This window comes from Pinus tabuliformis, chromosome 5_2 (assembly GCF_031772625.1).
Source record: "Pinus tabuliformis cultivar Carrire ecotype Pingquan chromosome 5_2, CPIR1, whole genome shotgun sequence".
Lineage (NCBI taxonomy): Eukaryota > Viridiplantae > Streptophyta > Pinopsida > Pinales > Pinaceae > Pinus > Pinus tabuliformis.
In genome coordinates, this window is record NC_142306.1 from 451,539,990 (window position 1) to 451,564,352 (window position 24,363).

General features: G+C 43.8%; 1 protein-coding gene across 3 annotated transcripts in view; it reads left to right on the forward strand.

Moving 5' to 3' along the window:
* NFXL2 (NF-X1-type zinc finger protein NFXL2) overlaps nt 1-24,363 on the forward strand; it is a 312,418-nt gene that overhangs the window by 242,961 nt on the left and 45,094 nt on the right. For all 3 annotated transcript variants that reach the window (XM_089436528.1, XM_089436529.1, XM_089436530.1), the window contains 2 exons: nt 11,093-11,174; nt 11,544-11,756. In XM_089436528.1, the coding sequence (XP_089292654.1) occupies nt 11,093-11,174; nt 11,544-11,756 (295 nt within the window). The remainder of the gene's footprint in view (nt 1-11,092; nt 11,175-11,543; nt 11,757-24,363) is intronic.

Here is a 24,363-nt window from a genome sequence, read left to right on the forward strand (position 1 = left end):
CTACCCCCATTAGCCTGCTTCAGGGAGACGACTTAGACGGAGAGATCGAGGATCAGGGTGACAACCCCCGGTCTGAGCGTTGTCGCGCTGCCTGGACAATATATGCGACAACAGGGATCAGTGCATTACTTTTCATCGAAAATTTTCTCTTTGATCCCCTTCTTCTCCTTGATTAGGTCAAGCCCATCATTGGTTCTAAACCATATCCCGTTGACCTAACTGTTGAAATTTCTATGTCTAACCCGTTAGAAATTTTCTTGCACTATCTGGTTTATTTCACCTACTTGTTTAATTATTGAACAAGTTATTTAACCATATAAATACTGAAAATAAACACAAATGCAGTCTCAACCATCTACAGATCATCAGCTGAAAGAAATAAACAAACACACAAGGGACACCATTATTTTTGGACAATCGTCCCTGGAAAAACCCAACTTGGGAAAACCGGTGCAGTAGTTCTGAGGGTTTTATTATTAAACAACTTTCTTGAGTACAACTGGGTGCCAAACTGGCTCGCCTGACAGAGAAATCAATTTGGCAGTAATACCTCTCTTCGGAAGCAGATATTCGGCAACTCTGCTCCACAAAAACTCTCCAACACCTCTTTGAGGCACTGCGTCAACCATCTTGGCCTTTGCGTCGACCAAAACGTTCTGCGTCACACTAAGAAATCTAAGGGTTGATTTGTTAAAGATTTCTCTGATTTGATAACTGCTTGTGAAGTGATTTCAATCTTTAGATAATTCAAAACATGAACTTTTATATGTTAGTCATTATTAACTTCATCAACCAGCTACCATGCATAATAATCAAAAGAACAATAACACAAGATATAGGCAGCAGCCAGGGCAAAACCTCTCCAAACCTGAGAGGAAAACCCACGGTAATTCTTCTTATAGTTTCTTCTCTTGACAAAATTTCCAAGACCAATACAAGACCCTTGAGACCAAATGACTCCAAGATCAAAGGCAAGAATCTCTTCTTACTGTTGTCCAATCACCTACTGCAACAAGGATCTGATCTGCTACCAACCATGAAAGATCTTGCTTCTTTCCCTCCTTGTCTCCTTCCTCCACACTTCTCTTGCCTAAGGTACTTTGCTGGCCGAGAAGATCACTTCAACGCAAGGATAATTTGATCCCTTCAAGTGACTGTCTGGAAACCCTTACTGCAGTCCTGAAACTACTGTAGGTTCTCCACGTGTAAGTGAACAACTTGACCTTATACTCCTTCTCTTACTTCGCTATGGCGGTGGCTCCCTTCTAGACCAATATCCGAACCTTCTTGAGACTGGAGTCAACCCTTACTGCAGAGATAGACTAGGACTGCATTACAGCCCTAACAAGGAACATACTCTTTGCACGAGTGACAGAATCATGGCCCTTTTAGCTTGTTGGATCTTCGATCTAGAGGTTTCTATTCTTCAAGTGTATCTGCCCTTCAAGTAGACTAAGGATCGAATACTATTCTTTGAGGTGATGATGATGCCCTAACTTCGCTGGACAGTCCTCATACTTCTCAGCCTGCGGCTGCTTGAGTAGACCCTTATCTCGCACTGTAGATAGGTTCCTTTGTATAGGAAGCAGATCCTTCCTTCACCCTTCTTCGCATAACCATAGACCCTCACTTCGCACTTTCTCACATAGGAGAGCAGACCCAAAATAGTGATATCCGAATGCTTGAGGAGGAGGGCTATTTATAGTGTTTGAGGTCTCTATTTCAAGCCGACATGAACTGCCTCTTAACCGACTTTCAGCCGACTTGATCATTCAATTATAAATATATTTTTATGCCGAAAAAATACATTTATTGCATGTGTTTAGAGGGATCCTTTAGTAGCCCATTGATCTTGCCTTTGAGAGAGATTTGTCACATGATTCTGCCTTTGATCTTGGAGTCTTATTTGTACATTTCATGTGTAAACATTAATGACACAATCCTATGACCTAGTGCTCATAATGAGAGCTACATAGACAAATACATTTGATCATGAAATCCATGATTCATATTTTACAAAAATATTTTACATCATTGACTTGTGTCATTATGAAGACTAAACCTAGTTACACTTTCTTCAACACGTCAGCCCTCTAATGCTTTGCGTAAGTTCTCTGGCCCTTTGCGTCACTTCTGCAGCCTTTGCGTCACTCACGCAGGCCCTCTGGCCCTATGCGCAGTCACTCTGGCCCTCTGCGTAGCTTCTGCTGGCTCCACGTCTACCTCTCTACCTCTGCGTTGGTCTTCCAGCACTATCTCTGCCTCTCGGCTATGCACTCACTGCCCCTCACTGCAACTCTGATCACTGGTTCGATTTCTCTTAGCAAACCTCGCTCTAGAAAATCACACTGACTGATCAATTTGGTGTATCTCCAATTGACCCTCTAGCCTCCTCTTATACTTTTTCTGTTGAGTCTTCAACTGCCGAGATTACATCTCTAATCAACAGCTAAGATTAGATTTAGCTTGATCCATGTCATTTAGAACCTTCTCAACCAGATTTATATTAATACCCATTAATATTTTTATTTTCCTAAGTTTAGACTTATGAACGTATTAAAAATATTAATTATTTTAATCTCTTTAACCGGGTGGAATTTCCCCAAACCATTTCTAGGTCTTGGAGATCTCATGTGCTTTAGCCTCTCCACGAATTTTCATGGCTAGAGCACATCCGATGCTACCCCAAATCAACACTCCCTCTTAGCGAGGAATGTGCTCTAGTAATGCTCCTCCACTGAACATCACTCTGATCATCCGACACCGGTACCTGTGCTGATGTTTGGCCTTGCTGCCCAACATCCTCTGCATTGCTGCATCCTGTACTGCTTCCCATGGCTTTACCACTGCCACTGCTACATCTGGACGACAACTCCTCTGCATTTGTGCTGCTGTTGGTCCTTCCTCCCAACATTGCATCTACACTACAACCCTCTCTCATCATGCTGCATCGTGTTGCCCATAGCACTACCACTGCTACTGCTGCACTGCAACTCAGTTACTGAGACGATGGTAACTGATCTACCCAACTACTGACATCCTTGTCAGGCTAGAAGCCCTCCTGATGCTGAAGCTCTCTCTGCTGCTATCCTGTGCTCCATCTGCTGCCTCTGCGTTGCTGTAACAACTCTGTGCTTCTCGCACTGTTGCAAACACCTCTGTGCCTTCCTGCACTGCTGCAACCTCCTATGTGCCTCTCGCATTGCTGCAACCCTCTTTGCGCTGCCAGGGACTACTACACTCAAGCACTGTTTTGCCACTCCATTCGCATCCGCTTCTACCGACATCCGTCATCTTGCTACAGTCATTAGGGGTTCCCGTAGTCAGATATGATCCAAGAGTCTGGGTACCTCAAGGATCCTGCCCCACATCTCCTGTAATCCTCCTGACTACAACTCGATGTCTCCCCATCTCCCTCCTGGAGATGTGGCTTCCATCTCGCCAAAATGAATGTCGAACTGGTTCTCTTCTCCCTCTTTCACTGTTGCCCTAGCAAAACATGGATCTGGATTTCTTTGGCACAAGAAACCCTCTAAAGAACAAGCTCCTCTAGACTCCCTCTGAGTCTCGACTTACCTCTTGGAAGTTCTCTCCTAGACTCCTTCTGAGTCTCGATTTCCCTCTTGGAAATCCTCTCCTAGACTCCCTCTGAGTCTCGATTTCCCTCCTGGAAATCCTTCTGCCAATAGTCGAATCTCACCTCTCCAATCTCGTTGCTCCTGCAACACTAATCTGGATTTCTTGGCTAGAAATTCGCTTAGGTAGTGATTCCCTCTACCTTGATTCTGTTTCGTTAGGTATTGTTCTGTCTAGACAGCAACAACACCCCACCAGCTTCACACTCTACAATCTGCCCACTACTCTGTTTTAGAGAATTTGGTATCTACGGATAAATACTAATGCCCTAGATAAGTAGCCATATCTAGAACGACAGTTTAAAGCACTTTAGCCTTTTCCTATAAGCAATAGATAAGACAAAGAAGAGAGACGACCTACTTGTAGTTCCGCTTTCCTCTTGTCTCCCTTGTATTGATCCTGTCGCTCCTTCCCGTACTTAACACGCTTGAGAAGTACCTGCAAACACAAACAGAAGACAAAAAATCGATCAAAACAAAAAATCTATTGAATACAAGTAAAAGGAATCAGATACATTCACACATATAAACATTATATATCAATACAAACATATGGAAAAAGGTTCAAATACTTTATTGAATAGAAGAAGGAATTACAACCATCATGTCTGATTTGAAGTCACTCCTCCAGCTTGGATCCCATCCACATTACATCAAAAGCATGACAAACTTGTAGCATAACAATACTTGCTTCAAAGCCAATTCTCATAGCAACATTATCTCCTTACAATTCAACATAGTCCAGCCCCTGATCACTTAGATGAGTGCTCAATTTATAGGAATATGGAGGAGGTTTTGTCATCAATGAGGGTATTGAATGGCCTTCCATACTTAAAGTTAGTTTCCATGGAGGAAGGGATGAGAGGATAGGAGGTTAATGGATCCTTAACCTATCCAATTTCGAGCTCATAGGGGGGGATAAGAGGTGGGATCCTTCTAGAATGATCTAGAACCAAGGAATATTCCCAGAACCCTATGCAAATTTCGCTCAATCTCGCCCAACACAGGTGAAGGAGGGCCTAAGTGCTCTGCAGAGCACCCTGGCATGGACTCAACTGCTCTGCAACGCACCCTTACATGGGCCTACCTGCACTAGTCCCTCTAGAGGTCATTTCAGGATGTCTTCAAGTCATGAAACTGTCTGGGAAGGAGGCATTCAAAAGGGTGACTTGTTTAGGGCATGTAGCAACTAAAATTAGGGTTTGATGAGCCCTAAAACACTGATCTGGATGATGGGAGTGATGTGCCCAAATGGATCTGTAACATGCACCCTATGCCCTAGCAACTGAAGAGACTGAGCCTCTTAGCTCTACGCAGTTCCGACAAGGCTGAATCGCTCTTCTGGCCAACTGCGTCACTCCTACCTGGCCGAATAGGATGATGTGGCTCTTCGTGAGCCTCTTCTACATTCCTCTGCCTCTGCGCTGGTCTCTCTGTGGCTTGAAATGATGACATAGGCCCTTATGCGTCACTCCTCCTCTGCTGCTTTCTGCTTAGGAACAATTTCTGTCTCCTGGGACAACTGTTTCTGCTGCAAATTCTCTGATTCAGTTGGTGCCTTCAGCTTTCTGTGATCTGCAATGCTTTGCTACCATGTTGAAATTTCTAAGTCTAACTTGTTAGAAATTTTCCTGCACTATCTGGTTTATTTAACCTACTTGCTTAATTACTGAACAAGTTATTTAACCATATAAATATTGAAAATAAACACAAATGCAGTCTCAACCATCTACAGATCATCAGATGAAAGAATAGACAAACACACAAAGGATACCGTTATTTTTGGACAATTGTCCCTGGAAAAACCCAACTTGGGATAACCGATGCAACAGTTCTGAGGTTTTTATTATTAAGCAACTTTTTTGAGTACAACTGGGTGCCAAACTGGCTCACGCGACAAAGAAATCAATCTAGCAGTAATACCTCTCTTCGGAAGCAGATATTCGTCAAGTCTACTCCACGAAAACTCTCCAAAACCTCTCTGAGGCACTGCGTCAGCCCTCCTGGCCTCTGCGTTAGCTTGAAACCCTATGTGTCAGCCCTTTGATGCTCTGTGCAGGCTCTCTAGCCCTCTGCATCACTCACGCAGGCCCTCTGGCCTTTTGCGTAGTCACTTTGACCCTCTGCGTAGCTTCTGTTGGCTTCACGTCTGCCTCTCTACCTCTGCGCTGGTCTTTTGGCACTATCTCTGCCTCTCTGCTATACACTCACTGCTCCTCGCTGCAACTCTGATCACTGGTTCGATTTCTCTTAGCAAACCTCGCTCTAGAAAATTGAACTGACTGATCAATCTGGTGTATCTCTAACTGACCCTTAAGCCTCCTTTTATACTTTTTCTGTTGAGTCTTCAATGGCCGAGATTACATCTTTAATCAACAGCTAAGATTAGATTTGGTTTGATCCATGTCATTTAGAACCTTCTCACCTAGTTTTATATTTTTTTTTTCTCGGTAAAAACTAATTCTATTAAGAGAAAATATGGTACAAAATGACATTACAGCCAAGAGAAGCAAGAGAACGGGCAGCCGGAAAGGAATGGCGATCCACCTTGGCCCCTAAGAGAAACTGGGAAGAGAACATTGCTAAACAAGAGGTAACAAGAGGAACAGAGAAACAGGCGTAGAAATAGAGGATTCTACCCAACGTGGGTAGGATCAACTATTCGGCATTTTTTCCCTTTCTTTTTACCAACTTTGACCCAATCAAGATGACTCTGCTGAACTGGCATGATTTGCAAACTGAGCTGGGTTGACGGAGAGGACTCCTTGTCTGAATCCGAGGGAGAGGACTCATGAGTTCTTTTCTGTGAGTTTGGAGGGACCGAAGAATCCTCACAACCAGTCGAAGGCGGATCCTGTGCCTGCTTTGTTTCCATTCCTTCTGCATCCTCTGCCTCTTCATCTGAGCTGGAATCCAAATCATCCATAGGAGGAGGATCATGAGGCTTCCAACTTTTGGATTTCGGCTTAGGATTGGCTTTCTTCTTCTGGGCAGGCCGCGAGGGACAAGAGTTCTGAAGGTGCCCTGTGTTATGGCAATTTCGGCAGCGAAAGGCTGTGTTCTCGTAGTCTAGGGACTGGGTCCAATGGAAGTCTCCAATTTTGAGATTAATCTGATCCGGTAGACCTTTGCTCATGTCTATTTCTGCACAAATTCTGGCGAAGGTGTATATGCCTTTTTCCCCCCTAGAGGTGTCTGTTGCTAGAAAGCGGCCTAGAGAGTCGCCGATTCCTTGGAATACAGCAAAGTGCCATAGATGCGCCGGGAGGTTAGGAAGTCTGACCCAGATGGGGAGCTTTGTGATGATCGCTGAAGAAGGATCGAAATCTGGGAACCAAGGGGTGAGGAATAGTCCTGCTGAGCCCCAAAACCATGGGCCTTCAGTTAATGCTTTTTGGTAATCTTCGTTGAAAGCAAAAACTACAATGAAGAAACCCTTTGAGCAAAGAAGAACCTTGCAGTTGTTGGTCCAGTGTGAGTGGATCCATTGGTAGAGATCCGCTGTGCGAGGCCATAGTCCATTGAACCTGCAAATAATGCCATGCTCTGCATATTTTTGGATTTGATCATCCAGCGAAGGATGCGATATTTCAATGGAGGGGGTTTCCTCCAGCTTGTCCACCAAGAACGGTTTAGGAGCCTGAGCTGGTGGAGCAGCTTTCCTGGGCTTCTGAGCATGGACTGCATCCTTGTAGGAAAAAGCCGCAGCTGAAGATGACTGTCCCCCAGCTCCCCCTCTCAAACGGAGGGTAAGAATGATGGAGGCATTTCTTCTAATGCTGTAAAAAGAAAGGGGATACAGATCCTCCAGATGTTTACCTTCGTAGAGGAGTCGTTGAGAAGCGGAGGGAATCCCCAGCCTAAATTCCAGAGATTGCTTGAGGTTCTGCACTAGATCTGAAGCGCTTACCCATTGTAGCAGAGTTTTTCCAGAAAGGAGCCTGATCTGGATCTGGAACGAGGCTGAGAGATCCGACTGCTGCTTTCCATCGCTTATCTTCTCCATAGAAAAGCGGGCTGTCTCGATTTCTTGCTCCGGAGCTGCTAAGTTGGCATAGGCCGGGAGCATACTGGGGTATGTCTTCGTGACTGGCTTCCTTCCAGCTGCCTGCATTTGGATAAAGATCTCCATTGCCTCCGCAGCTTGCCCAATCTGTGCAGATCCTGAAATCACTGCCTCCTCGTCATGCCCATTCTGCATGAACCCCGAAATCATTGCGTCCCACGAAGCCATTTTCTTGACATCTTGTTCAGGCATTTCGTCAAGCAGTTCGCATGCAATCTTAACCCTTCCACATTTTATGTACAAATCCAGAAGGGCATTCGCCACAGCCTCAATGCGACCTTTGGGGAAGGAAGCGAGGAGACGGGGTCCGTGGCCAAGCCTGGAAATGAAATCAAACGCCCGAATCTCATATTCCGGATCGAAAACCACATTCGCGCTCTCTTCTTCGTGGATTCGAACGAGTACCTTCCTGGGCTTCTCGTCCTCTCTGTTCTTCCAACTGTACCGGAAAATCTCATTCTTCATGCCCCCGCTGAGAGGCGCGGTTTCCATCTCGTTTGCGCCGAGGGATTGCAGAGCCATCGTTTCCACATAATAGAAACCTGCAGCGGCACCAAAGCGAGCAGCAGCAAGAACGACACCCGGAAGAAGCACAGGTGGTGACAGCGGCAACCACAGACAACGGCATTCGTGAAGAAGCACAGGTGGCAATGGCAGCAGTTCTAGACACCACGATACAGGGTTGAAAAAATCCATTGAAAGCCCTTCCGTTTCTTCATATCGGCAGGTTTGCAACATTTTCTCCAGAATTTTGAGGCAAGTCGGATCATCGTCTACCACCAGACCTTGAAGACCAGCGGGGAACTGATCCGGGACGCCCTCCATTTCAGGACTGGTAACCGAAACGCTGTTGACCGGGTTCACCATTTTCGCCTCACCTGGGTCGGCTTCGTGCTCTCACCTAGTTTTATATTAATATCCATTAATATTTTTATTTTCCTAAGTTTAGACTTAAGAACCCATTAAAAATATTAATTATTTTAATATCTCCTTAACCGAGTGGAATTTCCCCAAACCATTTCTGGGTCTTGGAGATTTCATGTGCTTTAGCCTCTCCACCAGTTTTCATGGCTAGAGCACATCCGATGCTACCCCAAATCAACACTAACTTGGGGTCTACTTGGTTTGGTGTGGTCCCATTTCCTATCAAAGTTAGTTCTTCAAAGACCACTAGGGAAACCAAGCTCCATAACAATTTTCAGGATTAGGAAGCTCCTTTGCAAGTCATATTCCCTAAACCTAGCCCTCAAATCCTCGTCAACCCCTCTTAATTTAAAGTTTCTCCTGGGAAAGTGTTATTGGAATCACCTCCTATCCATTTCATTGATTTATCCTTCATAGGTGATTCTCTATATGTACCGAGTCTCCTCCCATCGGTGAATGTCTGTAAAGGGTGGGGAGCTTTAGCTGTGGTGACAGTGGGCTATAGCTCCATTGTTTCCCTTGACCTACCAAGTGCCCCTCTAGGACCCCTGCTAGTTTGAGCGGTAATAGACACTTCATAATGGCATGCCTTTCCTTAGCGGGTTTGGCATGTGCAAATGTCTCCAAGCTCAAAGGGGGGCTAACCAAGCACCTTATTAGGTGGTTTTTGCTTCTAAAGGGGGTGGTATGTCCATGGTACATCCTTCAAATGGTGGTGGCATGTGATAAAGTGATGGAACAAAGTAGGGGATGAAGGGGAAAACCTGGGTCACATGCCATGGTACAAGGGTAGCTAATGAAAGGGAAGCCCATACTTGGGTAAATGATGTGTAGGAGGGAGCAATCGTGGTACATGAGTTACCTCGACCTTGATTTTTCCACCCTTCTTCATATGTCTTTTGCCTTTTATGATTTTTCTTCGGTTAACTGCTCGAGGCTCAAGGGAATGAGAGCATGGTGTGTAACATATAGCAATGAATACCCCCTTTAAGGTGGGGTAGTTCATTGCCCACCAGGGGTTGGGACAATCATAGATTCCTGAATAATAGAGGAGACTCATCTAGGGCCTATAGGAACCATGGTGATGGCCATGGAAGGGGGTAGAGCTCATGTATTGGCTTTTGCCCATGTGCTAAATGTGTTTGTCCCAACCATCTTTTGCATTTTGTGGTACAATTTCTTGTTGAATGGGGCCAATTATGCTTTTTCTTTTCTTTTCTTTTGCATCAACCTCCAGGCATCGTTCTAGGCTCGACCGAAGGTGTGGGCAAAGGAGAGGGGGTGGTTGACCTTGTGTGGATCAAGTTGAGGAATGTGGACCTAGGTGGGAGGAGTGTTGAATGGGATTATAATGAGCGGAAGGGGGGGTGATATATGTGGATCGGGGAGCGGGACCATGCAACCAAAATCGGAGTTTCACATGTAGTACCATCCCTAAAGCCCAAAGTTCAGTAAAAGAGATCCCATGGGACTAAGGTCCAAGGTTAACATCCTAAGAGACCTAGGGGACAAGAGAACAAACTTAGTCCACCCTTTCCGCCAAATCCCTCCATTAATCCATGCCCAAGAGTTTCCAACTTTCCATGATAAGTAAAGTAAAATACTCAATCACCAAATGACAAGGCATACCTTTAGGTTTGGGAGGCCCACCTTCAAAAATACGATCATGACAAATGGGTGAGGGACCACATGGCTGGCTCAGGTGGTGGATAAATGGCACAATGAGTTAGTTTGTCGCTGCAAGGGGTTGCCCGCTGAGGACCATCATGGAGAAGTTTTTTCTCCTAGGGATATCACCCACAAAATGGTGGGTAACATGGCTTAGTAGACTAGAGCACAGAGAGGGGGAAGTGCGAGTGGATTGAGGGTGAATCGGCCAAGTGGAGGAAATTGCAGGGCTGATTTGCTAGAGGGAGATCGATTTGATCTGGAGGAAGCCAAATTGCTGCATATATTTATTTCTAGAAATTAAAAATACTAATGATTTTATTTTTCGGTAATTCAGTGTTTATTTGAGTAAATAAATAAATTGCCAACGAAAAATAAATAAATCGCTGTGAGAAAATAAATTTGGCTGGTATTTGAAATTTAACAGGGCCAAGCACAACTGACTAGTCATTATATCATTTTCTAGCTCCTAGGAGCTCTGTTGACTTGAGTCTGAGAGAAAGAATTTCTGATTTCTTTTTTAACACAGAAATCTAGAAAGGGGCAATCATATAATCGACAAGCAAAAGATATTTGCAGCATTATTGGAGTTGTTCAAGTGGTTTCAATGTTTTGATTGTAACATGCATTCTATACTTTTTTCATGAATGGGAAAGATGAATATAATCTTAAGGGTAAATTTGATATATTACTTGAGTTTTGTCAATGAATAAAGATATAGCAAATCGAGAGTTTATTATTTACATTAAATCGTTCCATATGCATTGTGCACTATGATGATGATATTGTGGGCTTGCAGGAAGTTACCCAATTGCACACATCTTTGCCCTGAGATATGCCATCCGGGACCTTGCTCATCAGCTGAAACATGTCATAAAAAGGTGTGTTTTCAGTGATGGATTTTCAATCAAGAAACTTCGTTGTCCTCCCAACCATATGCTTTGTAATATTATGCCAACTAGAGATGTTATAACTTCATATCAGTCTGTATGCAGAATATCAGTCAGCATTACAAAGTTAGGATAATGCTATATTTGGTTACTGAAGTAATTATCCCTGTTGTTTATCGTAAACATGACCATATGATTCCAGAATCCAGATTCCAATTTGTTATTCTGAAGTGCTGTTTTCTTCCTTAAAGTTGTTTGTCTTTAGGCATTGAAACATGAGATCTTTAGTCTACTCAAGGTCAGAACTTTTGTTCTCCTTTCTTATACTGAGAAAGTAAAGTTTTGGTGGTATGTGACCAGGTTACAGTCCGTTGTTCTTGTCAGCGCCTCAAAAAAGAATGGGTTTGCATGGATGTTCAAGCTGCACATCTTAAGTCAAATCATTCATTAAAGGAGGTTACAAAGAGTATGTTTGGCTTAGGAATTCTGCCTTGTGATAAGGAGTGCAAAAAATTATTGGAACAGAAGGTGGTCCATTCAGAGTTGCAGCAGCGTAAACAAGTGCTTGCTGAGGTATGGCCTTTAAACATTTGTACTGATTCTGGTTTACTATTTAGTATCTTTTATGCCTTCCATCTTCCTCCATGCATGCATTTTCTGACTAGTGTTATTGACTCTCAAAAAACCAGACATTGATAGTACCGATTTCAATTAATTAAAAAATTCGTTTCAGATTTTAATATCAAATATAACAAGCCTAGAAAATAGAAATTGCAAGCTTTAGACCTCTGTCACTGTGGGATAGCATGCGGAATTTTAACTTATGGTACTGTAGCATATTGTTGTTACATTGTTAAGTAGTAGGAAGCTAGGAGCAACTTGAGTGGCACAGTTTTTTTCAGACATTAAATCATATAAACATTTTCCTTGTCTGTCTTGGTCATTATGTGTGTGCACATAAATGTCGAGATATGATCAACTGGTGACTTAGTATATCGACATGTTTATAGGACATCCCAAAACAAGGTAGAAAAGTTGTAAACGAGACATAAAAAAAGCATTTTATAGCTTTGAAATAAATTTACCTTTAAATCTATATAATAATGTTATCAAGTGGCTAAAATGAACCAATGGATCATCTCCAAGAAAAGTAGGAAGAGAGCAAACGAAGAAAATGTCTTTCTAAGATTTACAATGAACGAGGCACAAGAAACTCCAAAAGACTAAATATGTGTAAGGATCAGTGTTGCACGATCCTTCCCTCCCTCCCCCCCAAAGGATCCAAGGCTGGAAGTGCACCCTGTACGGATCTTTGGGTGATCCTTTGGCGGAACCGCAGATCCGAAAATTAGATCTGTGATTCCGCCGATTTGGGCCAATTCCTAGAAATCCGGAACAGTGCTGGCCTAATCTGTGGTTCTAGATTTCCGATCCGTGGATTTGGACAAGGATCCGCCTCAGATCTATGGAGGATTGGGCACGGATCTGGGCAGGGTTTCGAGCAAATCCGAGGGTTGATGTGCGGTTCCGCGTGTTGAGAAATCTAGGGCAATTTAAGAATTCAATTTCTCTTAACTATGATAACTGCTTGTGATATTCTTTTCTTATATTTTGTTTCTTATTATTAACATGTGTTATTATCATCAACCAGCTATCTATTGATTTGGGGTAGCATCGGATGTGCTCTAGCCATGAAAATTGGTGGAGAGGCTAAAGCACATGAGATCTCCAAGACCCAGAAATGGACAGATTCTAACCGGTTTGGGAGATATTAAAATAATTAATATTTTTAATGAAGTTCCTAACTCTAAACTTAGAAAAATAAAATATTAATGGGTATTAATATAAAACTGGGTTAGAAGGTACCAAAAGTCATGGATCAAGCCAAATCTAATCTTAGTCATTGATTAGAGATTTAATCTCGACCGTTGAAGGATCAACAGGAAAAGTATAAGAAGAGGCTTGAGGGTCAGTTGGAGAACACACTGAGGGAGACCAGTCAATTTAATTTCTGGGGCGGGGTTAGTTGAGAAATTTGAACTAGTGGTTTGGGGAGTGGCAGGAGGCAGCGGGTACAGAACAGAGAGTTGGGATCAACACTAGAAGACCAGCGCAGAAGTTGGAGAGGCAGGCACAGAGGCAATAGACTGTGCAGTCACTGGAAGGCCTGCGTGGGTGACGTAGAGAGGCCCAGTGTTGACACAAAGAGGCAGGAGCTGACGCAATAGGTCAGGGAACTGCGTAAAGGCTAGTAAGCCTGATGTTGAGGTTGTGAGAAGTGCTGGAGAATTTTTTCTCTGTTGGGTAAGCCAGTTTGACACCCAGTTGTATTGAATAATCGCTGAATAATAAAATCCTCCTATGCTGCACCGGTTTTCTCGCATTGGGTTTTTCCGGGGACATTTGTCCAAAATATCTGTGTTGATGTGTTGATTCTTGTGCATGTGTTTGTTTTTGTATTATGGTGTGATATCTGCAGCAAAATTTATTTTAATGTTTACTGAAGGGTTTTTCGTAAATAACTTATTAGCAAATAAGTAGGTAAAATAAATCAGTTGTTGCAGTGATAGAATTTTCACATGGTATTAGAGCAAGTAATCAGAGACAGGAAGGGAAAATCAATTATGGGTCGAGACCATGATGCAGAGGCATTTACGTCAGGAGATTCGCACAGATTTTCAGAAAATTGCACAAGAGACAGTGACTTCGATTTCTCTATGTTGGCTTCTAGGCTGGAAGAAGAAGTGGCTTGTGTGACTAGCTCTGCATCATCAGAAGTATGGTATATAGACAGTGGAGCCTCTTGGCATATGACGAGAATCCGGGAATGTTTCTCAGATTATCGGGAGGAGAGGATGAACTTTCAGATCACCATGGGGAACAAGGCAAAGTGTACTCCAGTAGGGAGGGGTACCATAGTTTTTCAAACAGAAATGGGAGAGCGGTTTTGTGCTACCAATGTGCTGCATGTACCAGGATTGGGGATGAATTTACTTTCCATGTTGCAACTTCAAGGCAAAGGCTATGACGTTTTCTTCATCAAGGAGAAAGTATATGTCAAACATCCAAGCTGGAAAAAGAAAGTGCAGATTGGGATCAAAATTAACAGCTTGTACAGACTACAACTAGAATCACCAATGGCACTAATAGGCAGTCATGGAGACAAGGATTTGAACGAACTATGGCATAGAAGAATGGGACATTTGCATCATGGGGCTCTAAGAATTCTCAGAAACACTGTAACAGGAGTTCCGAATCTTAGTACAGAACGAGATGATGTATGTAGAGGATGTGCTCTGGGAAAGTATGCTAAAGCAACATTTCCTAGAAGTAAGAACAGGGCTAAGAGTGTACTAGGATTGATACACTCAGATATCTGCGGACCTATGTCCACTAAAGCTCTTAGTGGTGCCGAGTACTTCCTTACCTTCATTGATGACCACTCAAGGAAAACTTGGATTTATTTTCTGAAAACCAAGGACGAGGTTTTCTGTTGATTCAAAGAGTTCAAGGCTCTGGTGGAGAATCTGACTGGGAAGAAAATAAAAGTTTTGCGCTCAGATAATGGTGGAGAGTATGTCGATAAGGAATTCACTGATTTTTGTGCTAAGGAGGGCATCAGAAGAGAGTGGACAACTCCTTACAATCCGGAGCAGAATGGAGTAGCAGAAAGGAAGAACATGACTATTGTAGAAGCAGCTAGGGCCATGATGTATGATCAGGATATGCCAAAATTCCTGTGGGCAGAAGCATGCAACACAACAGTCTATGTTCAGAACAGGACTCATCATCGGGCATTAGGCAAGATTATTTTAGAGACAGTTTTCACAGTGAAGACGCCTGAAGTCAGTCATTTCAGGATATTTGGGAGCTTAGCATATTGCCGCATACTCGAGGAAAAGAGGAAGAATCTTGATCAAATTGCAGAGAAAGGATATCTAGTGGGATATAGCGAGAACACTAAGACATACAGAATCTATCTTCTAGGGAGCAGGAAGGTAGTAGTTCGACGAGATGTGAAGTTCATGGAGGACAGGGCTTTAAGAAAATCTCGAGAAATGCCTTCTAAGGAGCAGTCAAAAGAGGAGTCGTTGGTCAAACCTCTTCAACCAACGGAAATAAAGAATTCTTCCTCGGATCAGGAAGAATCTCAGGATGAGGAGGAGCTAATAGAAGCACCTCCTGGCAGAGGAAGAACGAGCAGGGAACTTTGTCAGATTCTGCGAGATGCATAAGACTTCATCGGTGCGCCAAGAAACAATAAGAGGGAGCGAAAACAACTAGATAGATATCAGGCTTTAGTAGCTCAGGATGGGGAGCCTGCCAGTTTCAAAGAGGCAGCTCTACATCAGGTTTGGATAGACACGATGGTAGAGGAGTACAACTCCATAATGGTGAACGATGTCTGGGAGGTAGTGCCAAGGCCTCAAGACAAATCAGTGGTAGGTTCGAGATGGATCTACAAGATTAAATATGTTGCAGACGACAGTGTTGAGAAATACAAAGCCAGGTTTGTGGCAAAGGGGTATGCTCAGAAGGAAGGAATCGACTATGAAAAGACCTTCGCCCCGGTAGCCAGGTATACATCTATTAGAACTGTGATATCTCTTGCAGCACAGATGGGGTGGGAGATTCATCAAATGGATGTCAAAATGACATTTCTGAACGGGGTGATAGAAGAAGAGGTATACATTGAACAACTAGAGGGCTTTGAGGCACATGAGAAGAAGCCTCATATACGCAGATTGAAGAGAGCCTTGTATGGGCTGAAATAGACACATAGAGCATGGTACGGTAATCGATGGCTACTTGCAGAAGATGGAATTTGTCAAGAGTGACGTAGATCCAAATCTCTACTATCTGGTTGTAGAGAATGAGCCTCTAATCTTAATATTGTATGTGGATGATCTCTTTTTGACAGGATCATCCAGGCTCCTCGGGGACTGCAAGAAGAATCTAGCCACGAAATTCGATATGAAGGATTTGGGACGAATTCATTATTTCCTCGGGTTGGAAGTTTGGCAGCAAAAGGGAGACCTCTTCCTTAGGCAAGGGAGATGTGCTACAGAAATCTTGAAGAGATTCAGGATAGGGGATTGTAGACCCATGGCTACTCTAATGATCACCAATTGGAAGAAGATTGATGCATCAAAAGACAAGGATGTTGATCCCACCTTATATAGACAGCTCATAGGGTCCCTGATGTATCTGGTCAATACCAGACCTGACATTTGTTACGCTGTCAACACCCTCAGTCAATTCATGGTGGAACCAATGAGGGTGCATTGGGCAACAGCCAAACATGTTCTCAGATATATACAAGGAACAATCAATTATGGACTCTTGTACACCAGGAGTAAGGATATCAGATTGAGTGGATTTATTGATGCAGATTGGGCGGGAAGTTCAGTGGATCGGAAAAGTACCTCTGGGTATTGTTTCAACATTGGATCAGGAATGACCTCCTGGTGCAGTAGGAAACAAAAATCTGTGGCTCTGAGCTCAACAGAGGCAGAATATATGGTTGCAAACATAGCTTTGTGTGAGGCCATATGGCTTAAAAAACTGGTTGTGAACCTATTCAGAAGAAAGATGGAGGCAACCAGGATCATGTGCGATAATCAGAGTTGCATCAAGCTCTCTGAGAATCCAGTGTTTCACGATCGGTCAAAGCATATTGATATCCAGTGTCACTTTGTCAGAGACTGTGTCCAACGAGGAGTTGTACAGTTGAGCTACACTCCTACAGGAGAACAGGTGGTAGACATCCTTACCAAGGCCCTTGGAAGAACCAAGTTTGATTATTTCAGGGAGAAGATGGGGATGATAAAGAATCCATTTCAATAGCAGAAATGGGTATGATGTTGCAGTGCAGTAGCAGTCAGCAGTAGCACGATGCAACATGATGAGAAGGAGTTTGCAGTGCAGATGCAGTGTTGGGAAGAAGGATCAGCAACAACACAGATGCAGATGGAGTTGCATTGCAGATGCAATGTTGGGAAGATGGCCCAATAGTAGCACGGATGCAGAGGGAGTTGCAATACAGATGTAGCAGTGGCAGTGATAGAGCCATGGGCAACAGTACAGGATGCAACAGTGTAGAGGATGTTGGGCAGGGAGGCTTAGCATCAGCACAGGTACCGATGCCATATGATCAGAGTAATGCTCAGTGTGGAGTATTACTAGAGCACAGTCCTCGCTAAGAGCGAGTGTTGATTTGGGGTAGCATCAGATGTGCTCTAGCCATGAAATTTGGTGGAGAGGATAAAGCACATGAGATCGCCAAGACCCAGAAATGGTTTGGGCAGATTCTAACCGGTTTAGGAGATATTAAAATAATTAATATTTTTAATGGAGTTCCTAAGTCTAAACTTAGGAAAAATAAAATATTAATGGGTATTAATATAAAAATGGGCTAGAAAGTTTCAAAAGTCATGGATCAAGCCAAATCTAATCTTAGTCGTTGATTAGAGATTTAGTCTCGGCCATTGAAGGACCAACATGAAAAGTATAAGAAGAGGCTTGAGGGTCAGTTGGAGAACACACCGAGGGAGGCCAGTCAGTTCGATTTTTGGAGCGGGGTTAGCTGAGGAATTCGAACTAGTGGTTGGGGAGCAACAGGAGGCAGCGAGTATGGAACAGAGAGTTGGGATCAGCACCAGAAGACCAGTGCAGAGGTTGGAGAGGCAGATGCAGAGGTAGGAGACTGTGCAATCACTAGAAGGCCTGCATGGGTGACGCAGAGAGGCCCAGTGCTGACACAGAGAGGCAGGAGCTTTTGCAGTAGGTCTGGGAATTGCGTAGAGGCCAGTAAGCCTGACGCTGAGGTTGGGAGAAGTGTTGGAGAATTTTTTCTCTGTTGGGTAAGCTAGTTTGGCACCCAGTTGTACTGAAGAATTGCTGAATAATAAAATCCTCCTATGCTACACTGATTTTCCCACATTAGGTTTTTCTGGGGACATTTGTCCAAAATATCTGTGTTGATGTGTTGATTCTTGTGCATGTGTTTGTTTCTGTATTGTGGTGTGATATCTGCAGCATAATTTATTTTAATATTTCTTGAAGGGTTTTTCGTAAATAACTTATTGGCAAATAAGTAGGTAAAATAAATCAGTTGTTGCAGTGATAGAATTTTCACACTATCAAAACAAGAAGATCAACAATGCACGAGTACACAAGATATTGGCACCAAGCCAGGGCAAAAACCTCTCCAAATCATGAGAGGAAAAACCCTTCGAACTCTTTCTTATAGAATCTTTATTGATGAATTCCAAAACCCAAACTTTGACTCAAGAACACCTTCAGAAATCAAATGAAAATACCTCCAAAATGTACCCAAACAATTATTTCTTGTTGCAACTTCAGATAGCACAGTAGGTCTGCAACAACACTATGACAGTCCACAAATGTAATCAAGGACAGGCTCACCTAGCCTTCCTATGTCTTCGCTTTCCTTGGAGATTGATCTCACATATCATGACCCTTTGTCTTGAGCTTGGAACGAGCCTCCTTGATGCCGAGAGAGTGACTGTCCTAGAACAACAAGGATAGACCTGACAACGTCAGAATACAGTCCATACGTGCGAGGAGGGTTAGGGCTATTCTAACCCTTCTATAACGTTGTTCTCCTTGCCAACTAGATAGCTTGCTCCTCCCAACTGCTGCAAGATCGAGCTTTTAACCCAACAACGTGCCCATGCAAGATGATGCCCTAGCTCGGATCTGATTGCCGCATGTAGGAACAGACTTCTTAAGTGATTTCGGATGAGGGAACAAACTTCCTCTTGTACTGCGGCTTCTTCTCTTCGACCTTTTCTCTTCATATAACCTTCCTTGAGAGAATGAAATGGATGTATATTGGAGGAGGTATCAACGCTACCTTTATATAGGCTTGTGTTCTCATCTCCTAGGCCGACATGATCCCTTGACTAGGCCGACATGATAGGAGGCTTCTAGACTGTCCAAATAAATAATTTCCAGCGGCTTCTTTGCATCAATTTGGTGGGTACATTTTGGAGTATTTCATTGATGATCTTGAAGGACTTTTTGACTTACAACAATTACATTCATAAGTGTAACAATACATGATTGTCTTCATTTTACATAACTCAACCTAGGGCTCTCAATGGGAGCCACAACTAGACCAAGAAACTTCTTGAGCATGAAACCCATGTCTCAAGCAAAAATATAAAAATTTTCTTGATACAAAATTACATCATTACAATATTTGTCATTATGAAGACCGAACCTAGTTACACTAATTTCAACACCGCGGAGGCCCACTTATTTATTTATTTTTTAATTTTTTTTGTGATTTAACTTGGGTTGGGGGTAGGTTTATGGTGATTTAGGGAAAGGATAGATGGGGTTAAAAGGCATTTCCCCCTCTCTTTTCCTCTTTCTTGCATCTTTGGAGAGCTTGAAGAAGAGAGGAGAAGAAGGGCTTGAGGAGAGTTTGAACTTTGGAGTAGCAAAAAGCTAAAGAGGTAAGTGCAAACCCCAAACTCCCTCATTTTTTTGTCATTGTTGTTTGTATTTTTTCTCCTCCCTCTCCTACTCTTTCCCATTCTTTTTTCTTGCTCATTTCATTGTAGGTGTTAATTTTAGGGCTAGGTTGTTCTTTGTTGTAGATAATTGCATTTTTAAACTTTTTCAACAATTTCACATTACATTCACCCCACAAGGGAGAAAACCCCTAAATCAATTCTTCTTCTTCTATTAGATTTCGTCAAATGTACAAATATCATGAGACATAAGTCTTCATCATCAATCATATTAGGCCTCATAAGGCCAACCTGGGTTTAATATAACGAAGATTGGATTGTACATTATTGTACAATATTTGTTAAAAATTGTGTATACTTGTGTACATGTGATTTACAACTTTATATTTTCCGCTGTGCAGTGTAGTTCTAGTTAAGATTCTTGGTTTGGTAGCGTCAATGATTTTAGGATTCTAACCTAGACCCAAGATCGTGGAAATTCAACATGGTATTAGAGCGTGTCTGAGCTACTTTGGAAGTCAGTGAATCAGAGTTGTGCACAACGAAGTACAGCTTAAGAGGGAGTTGGTCACATTGTAGGTGACAATGTCGAAGTTGCAGGCTGGTATCCAGTATGAGGACAGGTTGGAAGGGTTGTCCAACTATAGTCCATGGAAGGAAAGGATCAAGTTGGTCTTGCAAGTCAATAGGATCTGAGAGTTCGCCGAGAAAGCCATCAAGAAGCCAACTAACCCGAAGGAGCTGGAAGTGTATGAGGATTTGGATACGAGGGCGAGATTGATTATCCTAGATGGTGTGAAGGATGCCCTAATACCTCATTTGTCTGGGAAGAACACCGCACATGGGATGTGGATGGCTCTTCAGAATTTGTTCCAAAATAAGAACGAGAACCGGGTATTGATATTGGAGGGTAAGTTGAAGTACACCAAGATGATAAATGGTGAAGGCACGACTTCGTATCTGACGAGATTTTCTCAGGTCAAAGATGAGATTGTTGCTGTCGGTGTGACTATTTCAGATGGAGATGTGGTGAGGATTGCTTTGAAAGGGTTCATTGAGGAATGGAAGCCCTTCATCAAAGGGATTGTTGCTAGAGAGAAGTTGCCAGACTGGAATAGGCTGTGGGATGACTTCATTCAGGAAGAGTTGCGAGATAAGGATCTTCATCCAAAGAAGAAGACTTTTGATGATGACGTGGCACTTGCAGCGTGAATGAAGGGTAAGCAGAAGAAGGACTTGAGTAAGGTCAAGTGTTTCAACTGTGGCGAGATGGGTCATTTTTCGTCGAGATGTCCGATGAAGAAGAAGGGAGATGACGAGAAGAAGAAAGGAAAGCAGGTCGTCGGTGTTGCCACTTCTGCTGAGATAGATGATCTCACCAGGAGATTGGAGGAGGACTTTGCTATGATCTCTCATTTCTCGCAGGGTACTGTCAATGAGGATGGATGGTATGTGGACAGTGGTGCGACGAAACATATGACATGGTCACAGGAGGTTTTTGAGACTCTAGCTGAATGGGACTCGAAGTTGCACACGGTGTTGGGCAACAAGAGTCAGTTGGAGATCAGAGGATCGGGTGTTGTGCCATTCAGGATGGAGACAGGACGTGTGATGCGGGTCCAGGACGTACTGTTTGTACCAAGACTCAGATATAGTGTGATTTTCGTCTCAATGATCGAGAGGAAGGGGTTTGAGGTCTTGTTCCAGGATGGGAAGGAAAGACTCAGGCCCAGAGGCTCTAAGTTCGATAGGATTGTACTCGGAGTTAGAGAGCATGGTCTCTACAGGTTGACGAGCAAGGCTGTGGATCATGGAAAGAAGCAAGTCAATAGGATCTGAGAGTTCGTCGAGAAAGCCATCAAGAAGCCAACTAACCCGAAGGAGCTGGAAGTGTATGAGGATTTGGATACGAGGGCGAGATTGATTATCCTAGATGGTGTGAAGGATGCCCTAATACCTCATTTGTCTGGGAAGAACACCGCACATGGGATGTGGATGGCTCTTCAGAATTTGTTCCAAAATAAGAACGAGAACCGGGTATTGATATTGGAGGGTAAGTTGAAGTACACCAAGATGATAAATGGTGAAGGCACGATTTCGTATCTGACGAGATTTTCTCAGGTCAAAGATGAGATTGTTGCTGTCGGTGTGACTATTTCAGATGGAGATATGGTGAGGATTGCTTTGAAAGGGTTCACTGAGGAATGGAAGCCCTTCATCAAAGGGATTGTTGCTAGAGAGAAGTTGCCAGACTGGAATAGGCTGTGGGATGACTTCATTCAGGAAGAGTTGCGAGATGAGGATCTTCATCCAAAGAAGAAGACTTTTGATGATGACGTGGCACTTGCAGCGTGAATGAAGGGTAAGCAGAAGAAGGACTTGAGTAAGGTCAAGTGTTTCAACTGTGGCGAGATGGGTCATTTTTCGTCGAGATGTCCGATGAAGAAGAAGGGAGATGACGAGAAGAAGAAAGGAAAGCAGGTCGTCGGTGTTGCCACTTCTGCTGAGATAGATGATCTCACCAGGAGATTGGAGGAGGACTTTGCTATGATCTCTCATTTCTCGCAGGGTACTGTCAATGAGGATGGATGGTACGTGGACAGTGGTGCGACGAAACATATGACAGGGTCACAGGAGGTTTTTGAGACTCTAGCTGAATGGGACTCGAAGTTGCACATGGTGTTGGGCAACAAGAGTCAGTTGGAGATCCGAGGATCGGGTGTTGTGCCATTCAGGATGGAGACAGGACATGTGATGCGGGTCCAGGATGTACTGTTTGTACCAAGACTCAGATATAGTGTGATTTTCGTCTCAATGATCGAGAGGAAGGGGTTTGAGGTCTTGTTCCAGGATGGGAAGGCAAGACTCAGGCCCAGAGGCTCTAAGTTCGATGGGATTGTACTCGGAGTTAGAGAGCATGGTCTCTACAGGTTGACGAGCAAGCCTGTGGATCATGGAAAGAAGCAGGTGGAGCAGGTGCAGGTTCCAGAGAAGCAGGAGTAGGTGCAGGTGCAGGTGTAGGCTTCAAAGGAGCATGTACAGGTTCCCGAGAAGAAGGTTCAAATTCTAGAGACTCAGAGGTAGCAAGTTCTAGAGGGAGACTTTGCAGGCAAAGAAGAGCGCGTGGTTAGTGGGGAGCAAGGGTGCTCCTACAACTGCCAAGAAGGAATTATGGAGAGAGTGGAAGATGTTACAGGAAAAGAAGAAGAAGCAAGATGCTTCCAGTGACAGCGACACTTCCGAGAAGGGCGTAGTTCACAGAACATGGATTGCTGCAATTGTGAGCGCCAAGAGTTGGGCAAGTGTTGCGAGTAGTGATGATGATGATGAGTTACTTCCTAGTTTTGGAAGTACCTCCCTTGCTAAGAGGGAGTGTTGATTTGTGTAGCTTGGGAGGTACTCCAAGCCCTAGGGTTCGGAGTTTGGAGGGCAAAGCACCATAAGGGTCACCTGTGGGCTTGAAACCCAAGGTAGGGGTTTTGCACCCATTGGGATTTGGGCCAGAACCATGAAGAATTTGAGCATGATAAAATTTGAGGTGATAGAGCTTGGCTTGCCGATTCCAATGCTCCAAAGATCACTCAAATTGGAGCTCTAGAAATGAAGATATAAATTTTTGAAGTTGACAATTAATTATGGGCAGTCAAGTCATGTAAGCTTCTTCCAAGAGACATGTCTCTTCATCAATTCGTGGAGCCCTTCATTTATCATATAAATAGAAGGTGGATGTGAGGACTTAGATCATCCTTTGTGCAACAAAAAGACAAGTGAAGAACTCAGTGAGGGCAAGGTATTTTCTGGGTTAGCCGCAGCAAGGGAGAGGCAGAACCAGCGTGGGGGAAGGAGGCTGTTTGAAGCCTGTTTTAGGGTGACCGAGAGTTGGAGAAGGGCCGAGTACCCTTGCTGGAGAAGCCACAGCCTTAAGGACTGTTTTAAGGGCTGTTTTGAGGGTGGAGATCCCTGTTTAGGGAGGCCGCAGGCCCTAGAGCCACTGCAGGCCTGTTCTGGGCAAGATAGAAGGGCTGTAAGGCCTATTCAAGGGTGCTGTAGCAGAAATCAGGCAGCGTGGAGCTAAGGGCTTGCTGGAGAAGAGAATCCGCACCAAAGGAGGACTGTTGTAGCAGTTTTATGAGGGCTGTTAGGACTGCATTTAGTGCCCTAACCAGAGTCGGAGTTGCAGCAGTCAAGAAGACCCTTAAACAGTGAGTTGGAGCAGTATTTGTGTTTTATGTTGGGTCGCAGTTTGTTGACCAGTTTGGATCAGATTATTGCAGCCTATAAGTGCCATGTATTGAGGTCAACGTGGGCAGTTGGAGACCTTAATTAGGAGAAAAACTTATAGTGAAGGATTGGGCATCATTGGTCTGGTGGAGGGCAGCGTGTTGATAGCCCAAAGTAGCCCTAGACGAGCTATCTTGAACTGACGAAGAGGAGCTGAAGGTTGGGTGAAGATTGGTGCCAAAGTGCAGTACCTTGATGGGCTAAGGTGACTGGAGCTCAGGATTAGGCCTACCCAGAGAGCAGATTGGATCAGTCCGTGTACATGCTACAGAAGTGACTTGCAGCAGTGTTAGGTGGCAGACCTCCTAGAGTCTCGATGTGTTGTCCTTTGAAGGACTAAGAGGCAGCTAGTGAGCAATACGGGAGTGAAGGACCGGCAGGACAAGATACGACAT